The following is a 19821-nucleotide window of genomic DNA, read 5'->3' as shown; positions in this document are numbered from 1 at the left end:
TAATTTATCAGAAAAGGGGAAGCTAAATTTGGGAATGTAGCAAAAGAAAAAATATACGTCTCAACCTAGCAAGGCAGGACAATATTCAGCTCCAGGTAATACAGAGAACACCACAAAGATATTCCTCAAGAAGAGCAACCCCGAGGCACATAATCATCAGATTCACCAGGGTTGAAATGAAGGAGAAAATGCTAAGGGCAGCCAGAGAGAAAGATCAGGTTACCCACAAAGGGAAGCCTATCAGACTCACAGCAGATCTCTCAGCAGAAAACCTACAAGCCAGAAGAGAGTGGGGGCCAATATTTAACATCCTTAAAGAAAAGAACTTTCAATCCAGAATTTCATATCCAGCCAAACTAAGCTTCATAAGTGAAGGAAAAATAAAATCTTTTGTGAACAAGCAAGTACTCAGAGATTTTATCACCACCAGGCCTGCTTTACAAGAGCTTCTGAAAGAAGCCCTACACATAGAAAGGAACAACCAGTATCAGCCATTCCAAAAATATACCAAAAGGTAAAGAGCATCAACATAATGAAGAATCTACATCAACTAATGGGGAAAACAGCCAGCTAGCATTAAATGACAGTATTAAACTCATATATATTAATATTAATCCTAAATTTAAATCGACTAAATGTCCCAATCAAAAGACACAGGCAAATTGGATAAAAAGCCAAAACCCATCGATATGTGGCATCCAGACCCATCTCACATGCAAGGATACACAAAGACTCAAAACAAAGGGATGGAGAAAGATTTACCAACCAAATGGAAAGCAAAATAAATAAAATAAATAAATAAATAAATAAATAAAAAGCAGGAGTTGCAATTCTTGCCTCTGATAAAATAGACTTTAAAGCAACGAAGATCAAAAGAGGCAAAGAAGGACATTACATAATGGTAAAAGGATCAATGCAACAAGAAGAGCTAACGATCCTAAATATATATGTAGCCAATACAGGAGCACCCAGATACATAAGGCAAGTTCTTAATACTTACAAAGAGACTTAGACTCCCACACAATAATAGTGGGAGACTTTAACACCCCATTGTCAATATTAGACAGATCAACAAGACAGAAAATTAACAAGGATATCCAGGACTTGAACTCAGACCTGGAACAAGTAAACTTAATAAACATTTGCAGAACTCTCCACCCCAAATCTATAAAACATACTTTCTTCTCAGTACCACATCACACCTACTCTAAAAGTGACTACATAATTGGAAATAAATCACTCCTCAGTAATTGCATAGCATTTCACAGGTTTAAATAGAATATTGGTTGGCTGCTTGTTTGTTATTTTCCTCCCTTATTCCTTCCTGTCTCCATTGTTAAGCACAATTATTGGCATAAAAGAGGTTTCTAATACCCATTTTTAGACTGCATTCTAGCTTGGGCAATAAAGCAAGACTCCTGTTCTCTCTCTCTCGTTCTCTTTCTCTTTCTTTCTCTCTTTCATTCTTTTTTCCTTTCTTTCTCTCTTTTTTCTTTCTTTCTTAAAAAAATATGATGATTTGAATGCAAACCATATGTCTTGAACTATAATGAGTACTTTATGTACATGAGAACATGTACACATCTTTACAAAATCTCTATGAAATAGGTTAAATTATTCTCCTAATTTATATATCAGCAAAATTGGGTCATGGAAAAATAAAATAATTTTCCCAACTTCATACAACCAATAAGTCATAGGAAAGGAATTTGAATTAAGGCACTCTTACTCAAGTGCCTATGCTGTTAGTCAATATGTATGTGACAAACTGTGATAATATGCACTATGTATTATTAATAACTCCAATGCCTTCTTAGTTGAGAACTGGTAAGCCGTTGCAAAAGGTGGCTAAGGGAAAAGTTTTAGTTCCTTTTCTTGTTAATTATCTGATTCTGCACCATTTCTTGGTGCTCATCTTTGTAACATTCCTAGGTGATGCACAATAGAATGAAGCCTTCTTTGATCACAGATTTTAAAATAATTATAGAAAAAGCTGAACTTATCTACAATTGATTGGAGCTCAAACTTTAAATATATAGTATTCAGCGGTGTGTGGTTTTAGGTATTTCTGCTTCTACAAGCTACTGTACAGATCTATGTAGTAAAAAAAGACAAGGAAATTTTTGTCTAATGTCCTTGCTGTAAAGCTCTGGATACATTTTCCTATTTCTTTTCACTTTGCTCTGTGTGGCTAGGGTGTAAAGCAGTTTAAAGATCCTCTCAGTTTTGGTTAGTTAGGAAGGAACATAGTGTTTAAGACTATCTGAAAAAGTTATCTCCATTTTGCCAAAATTATTGCCACCAGTGTGGTACTACTTACTGAGGCCTCTAACTGGAACCACCAGTTTTACCCCTGACCATTTCATATTTGTTTGAGGGGGCAAACCCATCCCAAGAATCAGAGCGGGTCAGTGGACCCAGAGCAGGGGCCAGAGAAGGAGCTGTCAGAGAAGTAGGAGAACTGGGGGTTCCTGCGGTATCATTGGAGATGAGAGAACAGAAACTTTTGAGAGGATGAAGTATTCAGTGGCGCTAAATGCTGAAGACAGGTAAAGTGGCTACAAATGAAGGAAAGAAGGTTGGATTTGATGATTTAGTAGCTCATTTCTGGGGCAGATTCAGAAGAGAGGGCAGGAGTGGAATTCAGGTTGCAATATGGTAAGGAATGATTGAGAAGTGAGTCTGAACAAACTCTTTTTATTTGTCTAAAAAAAGCAGATGAAAATTTCGGTATGCAATAGGGCTGAGGGGAAGTGTGTGCATGCACCTGTGCATGTGTAGATGTGTTTATGGAGAAAATGAGAAAGCTGCATAGTCTTAACAGTTGAACAGGAGGCAACACATCAAGAGAAAAAAGAGGACAATTTACTCTGTACCAGTCACAGCGCTAGGGCCTCACATTATTTGTTTCATTTAATGCTTATGGCAACCTTGTGAACCTTGTGAGATAAGTGAGGCTCAGAGAAGGTAAGCAATTTGCCTGAGAGCACAAAACTATTGTTGTGACAGATTAAACTGACAGGTCTTTCTGATTCTAAAGATCTATAAGCTGTATGCATGGAGGAAAGGATTTTAGTACAGAAACATCCTAGAGAGAGGTGGTTGGCATTGGAATAAAAAATATGGGTTCTTGAGACAGAGGCAAAGGAAGATGGAATTAGAAAATGCTGTAAGGGCCGGGCATGGTGGCTCACGCCTGTAATCCCAGCACTTTGGGAGGCTGAGATGGGTGGATCACAAGGTCAAGAGATCGAGACCATCCTGGTCAACATGGTGAAACCCCGTCTCTACTAAAAATACAAAAGTTTAGCTGGGCATGGTGGCGCGTGCCTATAATCCCAGCTACTCAGGAGGCTGAGGCAGGAGAATTGCCTGTACCCAGGAGGCAGAGGTTGTGGTGAGCCGAGATCGCGCCATTGCACTCCAGCCTGGGTAACAAGAGCGAAACTCCATCTCAAAATAAATAAATAAATAAATAAATAAATAAATAGAAAAAAAGAAAATGCTGTAAAGGGATTAGAACTTGATTTCATTTTATTTCCTAGATGAAAGTACAGTAGACTAGGCAGATGGCATAGGTGTCCAGCTAGGTTCCTATGAGATGTTGATGATTCCATTGACCCCACAGTGACAGAAGCACATACTCTTTTTTATTTTCTTATTATGTCTGGTTTTGATCATTTCCCTAAATACCTCATAGAATGATTTGCAAATTGTAATTCAGTGCCCTTACATGACTCTGAACTTGCATGCTGTGTTAGTTCATTTTCCTGCTGCTGATGAAGACATACCCAAAACTGGAGACAAAAAGAGGTTTAATTGAACTTACAGTTCCACATGGCTGGGGAGGCATCAGAATCAGGACAGGAGATGAAAGGTACTTCTTACATGACAGTGGCAAGAGAAAAATCGAGAGGAAGCAAACGCAGAAACATCTGATAAGCCCATCAGATTTTGTGAGACTTATTGACTATCATGAGAATAGCACGGGAAAGACAGGTACCATGATTCAATTACCTTCCCCTGGATCCCTCCCACAACATGTGGAATTCTGGGAGATACAATTCAAGTTGAGATTTGGACACAGACATATCATATCATTCCATCCCTGGCTTCTCTAAATCTCATGTCCTCACATTTCAAAACCAATCATGCCTTCCCAACAATCCTCCAATGTCTTAACTCATTTCAGCATTAACCCAAAAATCCAGTCTCATCTGAGACAAGGCAGGTCCCTTCCACCTATGAGCCTGTAAAATCAAAAGCAAGCTAGTTACTTCCCAGACGCAATGGGGGTACAGGTATTGGGTAAATACAGCCATTCCAAATGGGAGAAATTGGGCAAAACAAAGGGTTACAGGGTCCATGCAAGTCCAAAGTCCAGCAGGACAGTCAAATTTTAAAGCTCCAAAATGATCTCCTTTGACTCCAAGTCTGATGCAAGAATTGGGTGCCCATGATCTTGGGCAGCTCCACCTCTGTGGCTCTGTAGCGTACAGCCTCCCTCCTGGCTGCTTTCATGGGCTGCTCTTGAGTGTCTGCGGCTTTTCTAGGTACATGGTGCAAGCTGTCAGTGGATCTGATCATCCTGGGGTCTAGAGGATGGTGACCCTCTTCTTACAGCTCCAATAGGTGGTACCCCAGTAGGGACTCTGTGCAGGGGCTCCAACCCCCACATTTCCCATCTGTACTGCCCTAGCAGACGTTCTCTATGAGGGCCCTGCCCCTGGAGAAAACTTTCACCTGGGCATCCAGGCATTTACATACATCTTCTGAAATCTAGGTGGAGGCTCTCAAACCTGTTCTTGAAGTCAATAACTTCTGTGCACTCACAGGCTCAACACCATGTGGAAGCTGCCAGGGCCTGGGGCTTCCACCATTTGAAGCCACAGCCTGAGCTGTAGATTGGCCCCTTTCAGCTATGACTGGAGTGGCTGAGACACAGGGCATCAAGTTCCTAGGCTGCACACAGCAGAGGGATCCTGGGCCTGTCCTATGAAACCACTTTTTTCCTCCTGGGCCTCACAGCCTATGATGGAAAGGGCTACTGTGAAGGTCTGTTTAACATGGCCTGAGACATTTTCCCTATGGTTTTGGGGATTACCATTAGACTCTTTGCTGCTTATGCAAATTTCTGCAGCTGGCTTGAATTTCTTCTCAGAAAATGGGTTTTACTTTTCTACTGCATAGTCAGGCTGCAAATTTTCTGAAATTTTATGCTCTGTTTCCCTTTTAAAACAGAATACTTTTAACAGCCCTCAAGTCATGTTTTGAATGCTTTGCTACTTAGAAATTTCTTCTGCCAGATACCCTAAATCATCTCTCTCAAGTTCAAAGTTCCACATATCTCTAGGGTAGGGGCAAAATGTCACCAGTCTCTTTCCTAAAACATAGCAAGAGTCACCTTTGCTTCAGTTCCCAGCAAGTTTCTCATCTCCATCTGAGAACACTTCAGCCTGGACCTTATTGTTCATATCTCTGTTAGCATTTTGATCAAAGCTGTTCAACAAATCTCTAAGGAGTTCCAAACTTTCCCCCATCATCTTGTCTTATTCTGGGCCCTCCAAACTGTTCCAACCTCTGCCTGTTACGCAGTTCCAAAGTTGCTTCCACATTTTTGGGTATCTTTTCAGCAACACCCTACTCTACTGATACCAATTTACTATATTAGTTCATTTTCACACTGCTGATAAAGACATACCTGAAACTAGGAACAAAAAGAGGTTTAATTGAGCTTACAGTTCCACATGGCTAGGGAGGCCTCAGAATCATGGTGGGAAGTGAAAGACACTTCTTACATGGCAGTGGCAAGAGAAAAATCAGGAGGAAGCAAAAGCGGAAACCCCTGATAAACTCATCAGATCTCATGATATTTATTCATTATCATGACAACAGCACTTGAAAGACCAGCCCCCATGATTCAATTACCTCCCCCTGGGTCCCTTCCACAACACGTGGGAATTCTGGGAGATACAATTCAAGTTGAGATTTGGGTGGGGACACATCCAAACCAAATCACATGCATTGTTCCTTTTTCCTGGAATTCCTTTCTTCATTTATTTATGAGTATGGAGATGAATTTTACTAATCAATTAGCAAACCAAGTGAAATAAATAATGAGACTGAATAAATCTCATCCTGGCATTTGATCTCATGTTTTCATCTAGTAAGTTGTTAGATAATATTGACTGGGGGCTGTGAAACAGAAGAATTTTAAAAGAAAGAGTCCTAAAAGGTGAGCAACAAATTACAACTGGCTTCTGTATCACATAAGCCATTCCAGTTGAAATTCGTGACCTACTTTGTCTTACATTCTGTTGCCATAGTGCCTGGGTTAAATGTGTAACAGAAGAAAATTGATTTCCACTGTAAATCTTAATTTTTATTGTGCCCTGTAGTGCTGCATGAATGATGCATGTGTGATAAGTCTCACATTTAGAAGATTCTGGGGGGAGTTTTGAGATTTAAAGTATTATGACCTCTATCAGTGGTTATTAAAATAATATATTTTCTGTAGATGTGTATCATTTTCTTAAATAAATAAGTGACTTTATGAATATCCTTAGGCACAAAGGGAACAGTTTTTTTCTGACTGCTTCAGAAGCAACCCCCAATTTACATTGGTCATATCAGTGTTTCCTAAAAAGGAAAACAATATCCATCTTGGAAAGAATAAGCTTCAACCTCAAAGACAAATGCTTGTTCCCCAAGTGTTTTAATGCTTCATTGAGTTCAAAAATCAATTCCATGCAAAGTATACATTTAGAATTCTTGAAACCTTATCTTTATTAAAAAAAAAAAAAAATCCCAGCTGGCAAATGTCTCCTGTCAACAGTAGCCTATGTGTTGGGGAAATTAGTGGATGGGGGAAGAGGCCTAGCCAACAATAAGGACCAACTTCCAGCATTCTCTGCAAAAGCTCAGTTTCTTCTGAAATGGTAAGATTTTCTCTTTTTTATATTATTTGCATTTAGGTCTGTCTCCTTAAACCTGGGAGTTTATGGAGCAGATTAAACCCCAAATCGGTTGTGTTTGGGTTACACAATATTTGCTGTTGATTCTGGTTTTTTTTCTGTTTAATCTCTCTATTTCAGTTTGAGTGCTTTTGGAAAGATAAGCTTTCCAGTTGTATTGACCCCCATCACTACCTCATGTCCTATGCCTGGCACAATTCACTCACTAAAGTTATTTACTTGAATCTTATAGAGATTTTGATCTTGTTATCTTTGCCTTAAACCTTTTGGGGTGGAGTGATATATAAATTAACAGATTATGTTGAGTACAGTTATTCTTCTAGATGTTCATTTATATGTAGAAGTTGTTTATATTATTTATTTTAATAGATTCCAGATCTGTTTTGTTTTCATTTTTTGAATGAGTATTTTAGCTTTATTGAAGGTAATGGGGATTTCTTTCAGGTCTACAGAGAGAAATAAGGAAGCCCTAAGGCCCTTTGAGCATCTCTCTAATTTTCCCTTTCCTAACTTATGGCTGCTGATGAGTTGTGACTTGTGCTTTTCACCTCTTCTCAGTTTGCTTCCCCTTTTCTGTATATGTCTATTAATTGTTTTGTTTGTTTTTCCTGAGGTTTCATTTTCAAACTCACTGTGACAGAGAATCAGGTATGGAGAGCCAAGGCCTGCCCACTGAGGCTTGTCTATGATCCTGTCTGTCCAAAAATGCACTAGGGAGAGCTGTGATATGATGGGGCTGTGCTTGATAATTAGTGCATGAGAAACTGCTTTTGGCTGCTTGCTCAAAATAGGGTTGTGAGCAGGCATGCAGAATCAGAGATTCCACTGTATGGAGGAGACCAGAATTCATTTGTGGTTAAGAACATACATCCTGGAATCATATTGCTTGAGTTCATAACTTGACTCCACCATTTACTGGCTGTGGAATCTAAATGAGTCATTTCGCTAATCTGAGTCTCAGTTTCTTCATCTGACAAATCGGGATAACAAAAACATATACCTCCTAGGGTTGCTGTAGGGATGAGTCAGACAATATATGTGAAAGACCTAGTGTAGAGGCGGGCATATAACAATAACTCAATTCATGTTGGTTATTATAACCAAAATAATCATGATTATTATTTGGATACTTTCACAGGTTTTGCACAGTACTTTTCATATAGTGACTTCTCAAAAAATATTTGCTGAATGAGTACATGAACTAATGAATTAGTCAGTATCAGTGCCTGATATTGTAGTTTGGCTGAGTAAATCATTTCTCAGGTGATACTTTAAAACATTGTACCTAAGGACTAATATAAAGTGTTCCATTTCTATTAAAATTATTTCCATCATAAGATTTGCATTTCAAGTAAGCTTTAAAACAGAGGAGCTTTTTTTTTTTCCCTCCCCCTCCCACAGTAGCCCTGGATGATCCATTTGTTACTTTTTATAAGATCCCGATGAAAAGCTAGCAATGGCTTTCTATATTGGCTAGGCAACTTGGAGTGTCTGGCACAGAAAAATATATTAATTTTTAGCATGGCGGATTTTCTTTCACAAAGTAATTAGTAATGGATGAGAGTAATCTCTTATCCATATACCTGACAGCAATAAACATTATTGCTTGAGTTTTTCCTCTAATCTGAAAAGAATAAAGTGATATAATAGAAATGTTAAGCCGAAAATTCATAGATTAGACTTAGACTGGTATGGAATGAAGTCTATCTGGTTACTTCAAAGTGAAACTATGTGGAAATGGGCAAAATATATTGAGATCTTTGCCTGGGTAGAATTTATTACCTACCTCTCCTTCTGTGTTTCAGCACAATGCATACCCTGCTTGTCCAGTGTGCCATGGCTATACATACCACATACAAGTGACCTGTAGGTCTTGCTGCTTGCTGTTTAAAGGGAACTAGGTAGTTTTGGTACAAGAAAACACTGCTTCAGTACTCCAAGTGTGCTACGTTTATAAATGTAATTGTTGGCATTACCAAAAATGTTCTGTCATAAGTATCATTCCCTATCTTTTTTACTCCTATGAAAATAATTTAAAATTCCTACTTAGTTTATCTTCCATTTACAGTTATCTGTAGCTTTACAAAATGTATTATTTTTTCTGCTACCTCTTTTTAGTTATATCAATTATAACATTTTTATCTATCCACTTAACATTTCAAACTTTTATCTTTCCTGTTTTCATTGTTAAAATATTTTTCTCAGGCATAATTCTTTTTATTTTCATCATTATCGTTTCTTCTTTTCTTCTTTTAAAAGAAAAATGATTTTTGTCTCTTTGAATCTTTTAGTTTTCTGATTTTTATCTTTTAACTTCTTTTTAATATCCTTGGTTTGTTTATAAATAGACAAAAGAAAATCTAGTTATAGAGACAGATCCAAAAAGTTTTATTTATGAATTGGTCACAGATGGAAAAGGAAAAAAAAATTAGTGTTGAAATCCAGCATTTTAACCAGAGCAAATAGGTGAAAAAGAATGCAATTTACTGAGATAAGAAAAATTATGGGATGAGTATGTTGTAAGAGAAAATAAGAATTTCTTTTTCTATCACTATCATGAAATAAAATAAAGAATACTTTTAATGTAAAAAAGACATAAACCCAGAAATTTTTTTTTTTTTTTTTTTTTTTTTTTTTGAGTCGGAGTTTCACTCTTGTTACCCAGGCTGGAGTGCAATGGCGCGATCTCGGCTCACCGCAACCTCCGCCTCCTGGGTTCAGGCGATTCTCCTGCCTCAGCCTCCTGAGTAGCTGGGATTACAGGCACGCGCCACCACACCCAGCTAGTTTTTTTGTATTTTTAGTAGAGACGGGGTTTCACCATGTTGACCAGGATGGTCTCGATCTCTCGACCTCGTGATCCACCCGCCTCGGCCTCCCAAAGTGCTGGGATTACAGGCTTGAGCCACCGCGCCCGGCCAAACCCAGAAATTTTTTAATGAATACATTTGATTTTCTGAAAAATTCACCAGATGGTCATTTTTCTTTTTCATTTTGTAGTGAATTAGTGAAAACTTCTGCCATCAGGGAATACTTGCAGTAGATAATGGAAGGATTTGTATTTCAGGAAAACTTCTTCTGGTAACTGTATAGAGAATAGATTGGAAAAGATTGAAGACAAAGCTCAATTAGAACTAGTAATAGGAAGCTGTGGAGGTCGATTACAATTTGGATACTGCGAGGAAGAAAGATACCTATGAAACTGTTGATAAAGAGGCTGGAGGTTGAGGAAATTGTGCCTAATGCACTGGAATGTTCTCAGTAATGAAAAGCAGCATTTGCTGAGAGTGGTGTGGTTGAATTTTTTTTTTTTTTTAAGAAAAAGTGATAATTTGTTGAGTTAAAAATGTCCTCTTGCTGTTTTAGTAGGCATAATCTTTTTGAGCTTTCGAGAAATTCTGCCTAGCCAACCTGTTCTTAGTATTATGTTTTATTTAGCCTGACTTTGGAAGCCACATAACTCTATAGGTTTAGTTGAAATAAAATAAAATAGTAACTTGTAAATGTAGCAGACATATATTAAATATTGCCTTCATCAATGAGATCGAGTTTCTTAAAAGCAAGTGTAGCATTTTCTTCTTCCTACAGAGGTGGCCTATTGTTTAGTGAAAAGAACCCACACCTTGGAGACCTACGCCACAGGTCTACCACCCTCAGGCTCTTCATTTGCAATGGCAGTAATGATGTGCATGTCATAAGATTCTTGAGGGTATTTAATGAAATAAAGTATGTGTAAAGGAGAAGGGATTTTACATGAGTTAGCTATACTTTTCTTTCTCCTTCAGTGCCTCCAGTTCTGGGTATGTACAGATGGCACTAATGGCATGGGGCCAGAAGTCTTTTTAATTTTGGAATGCTGAAGAACTCAGAACTCATGAGTCTGTCAGCGGCTGTGAAGTTCACTAATAAAGTTTTGTTAATTTTTTTTTTAAAGCACCCGCTAAACTACAAATCCCTTCTCTCTCCTGCAGGAGGACGGGTCACACGGCTTTTCAGGAAACCGGAAGTCTGGCCCGCTCGCCCAATCACGCCCGGAAGCCAATCTAGCGGCGCCAGGCTGGCCAATCCTGGGGAAGCTTGCTCTCCGCGGAGCCGGGTCCCGCCTCCGCTCGCCGCGCTTACGGGTCGTTAGCGGATACGACGGCCGCAGGGGCGGAACCAGGGCCCTTTGCCCGGCTTGGCGGCAGGCTCTGCCTTCCCTGTTGTAGTCTCCCGCTCCGCCATGGCTCCCAAAGGCAGTTCCAAACAGCAGTCGGAGGAGGACCTGCTTCTGCAGGATTTCAGCCGCAACCTTTCGGCCAAGTCCTCCGCGCTGTTCTTCGGGAACGCGTTCATCGTGTCTGCCATCCCTATCTGTGAGTGCTGGGAGCTAGGCGGGCTAGGGAGGCCGCGGGCGGGTCGGACTGGGCGCGGACGTGGCAGGACCGGGCAAGCAGACAAGGCGCGGGTGCCGACCGGGGGTAGACGATCCCTCCAGCTCCCCTGAGTTCAGGGAGGCACGGAGCCTCTTTGGGCCTCGGTGTTGTCGCCTGGGATTGTCCTGTGCAGCACTCGGGGAGGTCGCTTGTTAACAAGCACGTTCCCCGAGCTCCACCCCCGGAGATGGTGATTAACTACTTCTGGAGTGGCGGCCCCGAGTCTGTATTTAAACGCACACACTCAAGTATACTGCCTGCTGCCCTTTTCCATACAACTGTTGCTTGCCTTTACGAAATTTTCAATTAATATTCTCATTTTGGATAAATTAATGAATTAGGTGAGAGACCCCTGAAGCAACCCAGTGAATTAGAAGTGTCTTTATGTGAGCTACTTCACACCACTGCATAATTTCCCTGGTTTGCAAAAAGAGAGAGGTTGAAGTGCCAGGGGTTAGCGATCTACCTTGTTTAGACTTTTTAATAATCCTGCAGGTCCCATTCTAGAATTCTCACTTGGTTGGGAAACTTCAGACTTGGACAAGGTTAGCAGAGCTCAGGGTTCTAGAACTCCTGGCTCTTGCTGCAGTGTTGCTGGGCATTTAAAACCAAATGTATTTATCTTTTTTGTCCTTATAAAACCCAGTGTGCAGTTAACGTGATGTGAAGCCTTATGGCTCAGTCATCTGACCAGAGCACTGCTTGGAGTTCTGATAACTGCCACGTCAGCAAGGAAACTGTGGGTTGCTACTGCATGTGGTGTTTTGGAATGGCCTGTATTTAGCATGCCAGTACCCTGACTTGAAGTCTGACCTGTGATTACGTTGAGCCAGAGTTTGTTCTCATTTTAGAAGCAGAAATTTCATCTGGACTGGTAATAGGAAGGTGATGTTTTTCAAGTGTTCTGAACTAGAAAGCTTGAGACGGTAACTGTTAGTGGTTCTCTCTCTTCTGAAGATCCTCAGATACTGTAGTGGATTGCATAACTAATAACCTGGTATTTTACCAGGCTTAGCTATAATTAATTTCGCAGGCTTTTGTTATGGGGTTGTAATTTTTTGTTTCTTTTTGTACTTTCCCCACTTTATTTTAATTCAGGGTTATACTGGAGAATATGGCATATGGATCTTATTCAGTCTGCTGTTTTGTATAGTGTGATGACCCTAGTAAGCACATATTTGGTAGCCTTTGCATACAAGAATGTGAAATTTGTTCTCAAGCACAAGTAAGTATGTTTTTCAAGTGAAGTACTTACTACATGTTGTATTTTTGTATGTCTTTTTAATAACCATTTGTGTATGTTAGATAAGCATTAATTTGAGATATATATGTATTAACATGTATATTGGGGGAAAGGAACATTGATACAAGGAAGGATTATTAACTAAATTGGAGACAATGATCAGTCTGACACGACTACCAAAGTAGATTTTGAGGGTGGAATTAGAACGCTTAAGCACTGGCCTTAATATGAGGTTCGTCAGAGTAACAAACCCACCAAGCAAATTAATATTTCAGAAACTAAATGGAATTATTTCTGGAGAGAATTGTTATGGGTTCTTCACATACTATTTTTGGAAGTTAAAGAAATTATCTTTTTGTTATTATTTTTTGAGACAAGGTCTGGCTCTGTTGCCCAGGCTGCAGTGCAGTGGCATGATCATGGCTCACTGCAGCCTCACCCTCTCCAGGCTCAAGTGATCCTTCCACCTCAGCCTCCCAAGTAGCTGGGACTACAGATGCAGGCCACCATGCCCAGCTTATTTTTTTTGTATTTTTTTGTAGAGACAGGGTTTCTCCATGTTGTCCAGACTGGTCTTTTTTATTTTGTTACTTTATTTGTTACACTCATTTTCAATGCTAATTACATTTTTTTCATACAAGTGTAAAGGATTATCATATGTAAAGGATTAATGTATTCCATTTTAAGATTACATGTATTATAAAATACAGCTTTTAGAGACGAAAACTCAAGCCTCACCGCAATAAATTTATATATCAATTATAAGCAATGAAGTACTCTATTTTCATAGAGGTTAAACTGAAGAAGCATCTGGACTTTAGGAAAGATGGTGACATTATCTCTCAGTGTCATGGTCTGCATTGTCTCACTGGAAGTAGGTATAAATTATTGTTTAACTGATGCCCTTTGAAGTTGCTTTCATGCACACTGTAATATTTGAGTACAGATAACAGGATTATTTCCCTCCTTCCTTGGTGAGGCTATCTAGGTGTGATATTGCTTTGAAAGTAATTTCTTAAAGGCAATTGGAATTTCACTGACATTTGAAATGCGAGCATACTTTGTATGTGCATTATCTTTTCATCCATAGTTCTTACTCTAGTTTGGACTCTGTTTTTACTTGTATTTCTGTAACAGTTTTCATCTGGTCTCTTAAAACAAGTTTAGGGCCCACCCTGCCATGCACTTTATAAAGCACATTACCCTTTGTAATCCTTACAGCATCCAATTTTCCTTGTTTTTATTGAATGAAGAGTATGTATTTCTCCTTACGTGACGTCATTTTTATCATATCAGTTTCATAACAACTCATCATGGCCTTTTTTTTAAGACAGTCTCGCTCTTGCCCAGGCTAGGGTGTAGTGGCCCAGTCTTGGCTTACTGCAACTTCTGCCTCCTGAGCTCAAGCGATCTTCCCACATCAGCCTTCCAAGTAGCTGGACTACAGGCATGCACTACCATGCCTGGCTAATTTTTGTATATTTTGTAAAGATGGGGTTTTGCTATCTTGCCCAGGCTGGTCTTGAACTCCTGGGCTCAAGTGATCTGTCTACCTCGGTCTCCCAAAGTACTAGGATGAAAGGCATGAGCTACCATGCCCAGCCATGCCTTTTTTTTTTTTTTTTTTTTTTTTTTAATGTATTAAAGCCAAATTCTTCTAGACTCTTGGAATGCAGATCATCTGCATCCTTCCTATGAGTCTAGCTGCATCTTTCAGAATTAGGCTTTAAACCTTCTAACCCAGCCCTCACGTCATCCTTTGAATGTGTCTTGTACCTTCCCCTGTTTAGGTTTAACTTGCTTCCTTACCATTCTTAACCTGTGTTTTATTTCAAGACTAGGAATCTTTTCCAGAGAAATTCTTCCTGACTTTGATCATTCCGTTGCTATGTTGTCCCTGTGTTAGACTTTTTTGGGGAATGAAGAATAGAAACATGTTGAGATGATCTCAGTTAACAGGGATTTATTTTAAGAAATGGCCCAAAATGGCCTCAGTGGCTGAAGTGGCCTTAGCAGTTTTCTCTCTACTGTTCTGCACACAAAGGAGCTCAGATTTCGTGGCTGCAGTTCTGACGGGCCAGCAGAGAAGCTGGTTATCTTTGTTACCTTTCTGCTTGGCAGCCCCTCTACCAGCTGCCATTCCAGGATTCAGCTCATCTGGGCCTCCACTGTATGGGACTGTTTCTTGTGAGACATGGCCATCTGTGCATCAGGAAGCCCTTAGAAGTGGGCATCTTCTATGAACCATCCTTTGTAATACTCTTGGAACACAGTCTCTTTGAGACTTGTCATTTTTTACTTATTCTTCATAGCATTTTTTTCATTAATTTCCTTAGAATGAAAGTCATGTTCTTTTTACCTTCTCATTTCTACTTTAGGCTTCTTGAAGATACTCGCCACATTTTATTTTATACCCCTTAAAACCGTTAATATACATTTAGTTCAGTAAAATTTCAATGACTTACCGCCTTAATAGACTCAGAGTAGAGGTTTTTTAGTCATAGTTTTGGCTTTATATTAAATATGCTACTGACTTTGAAACTCTTACAGATTTGCAGGATGGTTAAGATTCAAAAATCCAGCAAGATGATGAATGTGGGTAGATGTTGGCAGCAGAGGGAAGATGTCTTCAGAGTTGACAGTCTGGATTCCAGTGCCAGCTCTGCCACTCTTAACTGTATGGCTTTGGGCATAATTTTACCTGTGTAGACTTCAAATTTCTCAGCGATTAGTTGGGGATGCTAGTGGAACCTCAGAGGGTGGTAAGGATTCAGTATGAACATACATGTGACATGTTAAGCATATAGTGTCTGGCACATGATAAATGTTTATTTGAAGAAGTTGGGGTTAAGAGAGCCCTTAGAAAGTATTTTTGTTTTTATTTAAGGTAGGATAATTTAAACAATATTTGCAAAGTTTTTTTTTTTTTTTTTTATTGAGATGGAGTTTCGCTCTTCGCTCTTGTTACCCAGGCTGGAGTGCAATGGCACAATCTCGGCTCACCACAACCTCCGCCTCCTGGGTTCGGGCAATTCTCCTGTCTTGGCCTCCTGAGTAGCTGGGATTACAGGCACATGCTACCATGCCCAGCTAATTTTTTGTATTTTTAGTAGAGACGAGGTTTCACCATGTTGACCAGGGTGGTCTTGATCTCTTGACCTTGTGATCCACCCGCCTCAGCCTCCCAAAGTGCCGGGATTACAGGCTTGAGCCACCACGCCCGGCCCCAAAGATGTTTTTATTTTAACAAATGAGATGGTGTCGGCCGGGCAAGGTGGCTCACGCCTATAATCCCAGCACTTTGGGAGGCTAAAGTGGGCAGATCACGAAGTCAGGAGTTCAAGACCAGCCTGGCCAACATAGCGAAACCCATCTCTACTAAAAATACAGAAATTAGCCAGGTGTGGTGGTGGGCATCTGTAATCCCAGCTACTCTGGAGGCTGCGGCAGGAGAATCGCTTGAACCCAGGAGGCAAGGTTGCAGTGAGCCAAGATCATGCCATTGCACTCCAGCCTGGGTGACAAGAGCAAGACTCCATTTCAAAAAAAAAAGAAAGAAAGAAAATAAATTAGTGTCTTTTATTTTTATTTTATTTTTAATTCTGGAAGTATTGTGACATACTGATGTGAAAGAGTAAAGGAAGAAAAATACAATCAATTTTATGAGTTATCTCAGTTGACTAAATGCTAGGTCACTAGCATGACCTCTATTTTATTTTAGAGCATTCAGCACTGAGTGACGTTTATTTTCTGAGAGCCCTAAGACAGAGGGGAGAGCTTCCTCCTCTTGAGTTGCAGTAAACCTGCATTGTGGTTGTTATGCCCCTGGTAGATAAGGATAAAATTCTAGACCTAGATGAGAAATTGCTTAGTTATTTGGTTTAATGTCTTCTTGAGGCTTTGTCATGTGGACAATTGGCTTACTATTCGTCCTAAAGATGCATAGTGACAACCCAACTCTTTTGAAACTGCAGTAGTTTATTACTGTGTCCTAACACCATGATATTTGGAGTGTATGTTTATATTTTTTATATTGAGCTAAGAAAGGTTTCTGCCATAAACTGTCCCATTTCTTTTCAGTTGGTCTTTTGTAGAAAAAAAAAAAAAAAAGGTCTGATGTTAAGTTCAAGAAACACATTTATTTATTTTATTTTTAATTTTTCTTATTTTTCCTGTTCTCATAATCTTTTCTCATGAAGAAACATATTTGTGCCTGGTCTGCTAAAAAGGTTCAGAGAGAAGAATCTTTGCCTTTGGAGCTGAGTGTCTCAGAAATGCAGGATGCATATGAAAAGATAGTTTTTGCATAGTAAAATGAATCAAATGAAGTTGGATCTTTGGAGTAAAAAGTTCATTTTAATGCCCTAAAGTATCTCATAAAAGAAAGCTGTCTGCCCCCTTAGCAGCCTTTTTCTCCAGGTTTCAGAATCGATTTCCCCTTAGTGGTTTTTTTGTTATCTTTTAGAACGCTTTTTCCCTCTTTACAGTTAACAACTTGTGTGGGGTAACAAAGTTTAAAAAGTAACTTTGTAAACCTTTTAAAAAATATTAGTTGAAGCTGATTAAATGTTTTCCTTTTACTAATAACAATGTCAATTCTAACTCAGTTCTTGAGTGAGAGAGCTAAAGATGGAGACATTGGTAAAATCAGCTGTAATTTATGCTTAACTTATATCTCACATACCCTTGTAGTTGAAGAAAGATTGAAAACTTGCCTTTAATGACCTGGGGCTTTCTGTCTGTCATACCCAGCTTAAATTGTTATTTGGAATAAAGTTAAAATAATTACTTTAAATAATTAAGTTAAAATAATTAAGATATTACAGCTATTATTTCCTCTTTGTTTAAGACTAGTTTTCCCTCCTGTTATTTACTTGGAATTGAAATAATACATCATTTGCTAATGCCTTATGAAATTTATTTATTAGTTAAAATGTTTCTTTACTGAATTGTGCTAATAGCATTTGACTGTAATATCCACATCAAATCCTAAACTTTGGAAAATTCTTCTTTTTAAGCAGAAATCAAAACACGTCACTAATAAACCACATCTTGGATGTTTCTTGAACTTCTTTTTTGGCTAGTGCAGTATAATAAACTTGGAACTTTCTGTTCAGCTTCTTTTCTTGAAATGTGAAATATTCAGTTGCCAATACATATGAGTACAGAGTGTTTCTGAGAGAGTGTGATGTTCACCTCTGTAACATATGGAAACTTTTTACTCTTTTCTTGTCCTTCCAGAGTAGCACAGAAGAGGGAGGATGCTGTTTCCAAAGAAGTGACTCGAAAACTTTCTGAAGCTGATAATAGAAAGATGTCTCGGAAGGAGAAAGATGAAAGGTTTGACTCCTATTTAAAGTATGGTCATCATAAAAGGGGTACTTTGAAGAAAATTTTTTTATTTTTGCTTAAAGAATGTGGAATTTGGAATTGTTTGCTGTAAATTTTGGAATTGTAGAAGTAGTAGTAATGGAAATAGTAATAGCTGACTTTTAGAGTTTTTATTGCAACCAGATACTTTACTCAGTACTATACAATATTTGATTTATTTCTCTAAAGAGCCCTGCACAGTAGGTACTGTTTTTATTTCCTTTTTATACCTGAAGAAACAATGGTACAGAAAGCTTGGGTAAGTTGCCCAAGGTCCTGAATTAGTTCATGGTAGATCCATGATTAAGAACACAGGCAGTCTGACTTGAGAGCTTGTACTTGTAAATGTTCTGCTGAAATTGAGGAGGCAACAGAGCTTTCTACAGAGCAGGCTTTGCCTGTTAATAGGTGTGCAACCTTGAACATATCACCTAACCCCTCTGGGTCTGAAAGATTTATGTGTTAGCATGTCTATGTGGTAGTGTTTCTGTTCCTGAGCTTCTGGAGGGATATCTAGTAATTAGTTATCTGCATTGATTGGGAAAAAGAAAATAATTGGGTTTGTCTCCTATTGCCCAGTTTTGTGCCGCATTTGTTAGCCCCTGCTCCCAATTTTTTCTGCCACCTGCTCTTAGAAGGCTTATTGGACAGTCTTACCATCTGAGTAGAGGAAGTCCTAAGTAAACTTGGGATAAAGTGTTGCCACATAGTTTAATAGTCATGAGTCCACTTGTTTTCCTGAATCTTTAGTTTTAGTATCAAGAAGATGCTTTGTTGGAACACAATTTTTACCCCACTTTGCTCCAGAAAGACTTTGTGTGAACTTGTAGTGTTAAAGCGCGAATATTTTCTGTATTTAATAGGGTTTTCTTAAAGTGCATATAAAACAAGTAACACAATTTTAAAAGACCAGAAACCACTTAAAAGGGAGAAAAAGGTGGATGAACAAGGACCTTAGAGTTAGTTACAGCATTTGAGCACTGAACTTAGTTGTGAGTTTCCAAGTGTCAGGGGAAGCATCTGAGGTCACATAGCTTTCATTGTCTGACGAGAAGCAGCATGCAAGTCCTTCCGAAAAGAAACTTTCCTGGCACCGAATCTTGGAAAGACTTTATCAAGTGGATCCTTATTTAAGGGACACTGAGTAACTTAATGAACAATGTCTTCTATAGTGGTTTTGGAAAGGCACCAAAACATTATTAAAATGATTATCTCCTATGGCTCCTTTATAAAACTGAAGGCACAGTATTATGACAATGGAGGCCTTTTTGCATGGAGCAACTTTAATCAGGTTGGGCTGCATAGCTTTCCAATTGCATATTTTTTTTTGCGTAGGGTTCAAGGTTAGAGAATCTAGATCACTTTTTTAGAAAAAACTTTTGTTGAATCTTTCATTAAAATGGTATTTCTTAAACTAGAGTATGCATAGTTACCTAAATTTCTAAATGTTCATTACAGCTTTTAAAGGTTTTCGGTGACTAATTTTGTCAGGGATAGTAAATGGGTTTCCTCTGCCTACTTCAGTCTTGGACAGATTTGGTCGGCACTTGTTCTTAATCTTGGGTTATGGCTTAGAATCTTTCTCAGTTTAGCATTCAGGTAGTCACTAGTGAATCAGTTGAAATTGGGAATGAAAACTTTGCCATTTGCTGGATTAGGTATTTCATAGTGGGATGAGGTGGAGCTTTCATAGATACATAGAAAATGCAGAATGTCAGAACATTATAAAATTTATTTCTTTTCATTGGTAGAAATTTGGCTGTTTTATTTCCATCATAAAAGCCATACTGGATACAGTTTGTACCGTATTGATTGACCT

At 38.9% G+C, this 19821-nt stretch overlaps 1 protein-coding gene across 2 annotated transcripts in view; it reads left to right on the top strand.

Annotated features, from left to right (window-relative positions):
* Positions 1-19821, top strand: part of SSR3 (signal sequence receptor subunit 3) — a 270342-nt gene that overhangs the window by 245792 nt on the left and 4729 nt on the right. For both annotated transcript variants that reach the window (XM_074405547.1, XM_003925004.4), the window contains 3 exons: positions 10946-11329; positions 12488-12614; positions 17874-17972. In XM_074405547.1, the coding sequence (XP_074261648.1) occupies positions 11197-11329; positions 12488-12614; positions 17874-17972 (359 nt within the window). In that variant the 5' untranslated portion in view covers positions 10946-11196. The remainder of the gene's footprint in view (positions 1-10945; positions 11330-12487; positions 12615-17873; positions 17973-19821) is intronic.

The sequence above is a fragment of the Saimiri boliviensis genome, chromosome 9 (assembly GCF_048565385.1).
Source record: "Saimiri boliviensis isolate mSaiBol1 chromosome 9, mSaiBol1.pri, whole genome shotgun sequence".
NCBI lineage: Eukaryota > Metazoa > Chordata > Mammalia > Primates > Cebidae > Saimiri > Saimiri boliviensis.
This window is presented reverse-complemented; position numbering and strand designations above follow the sequence as displayed.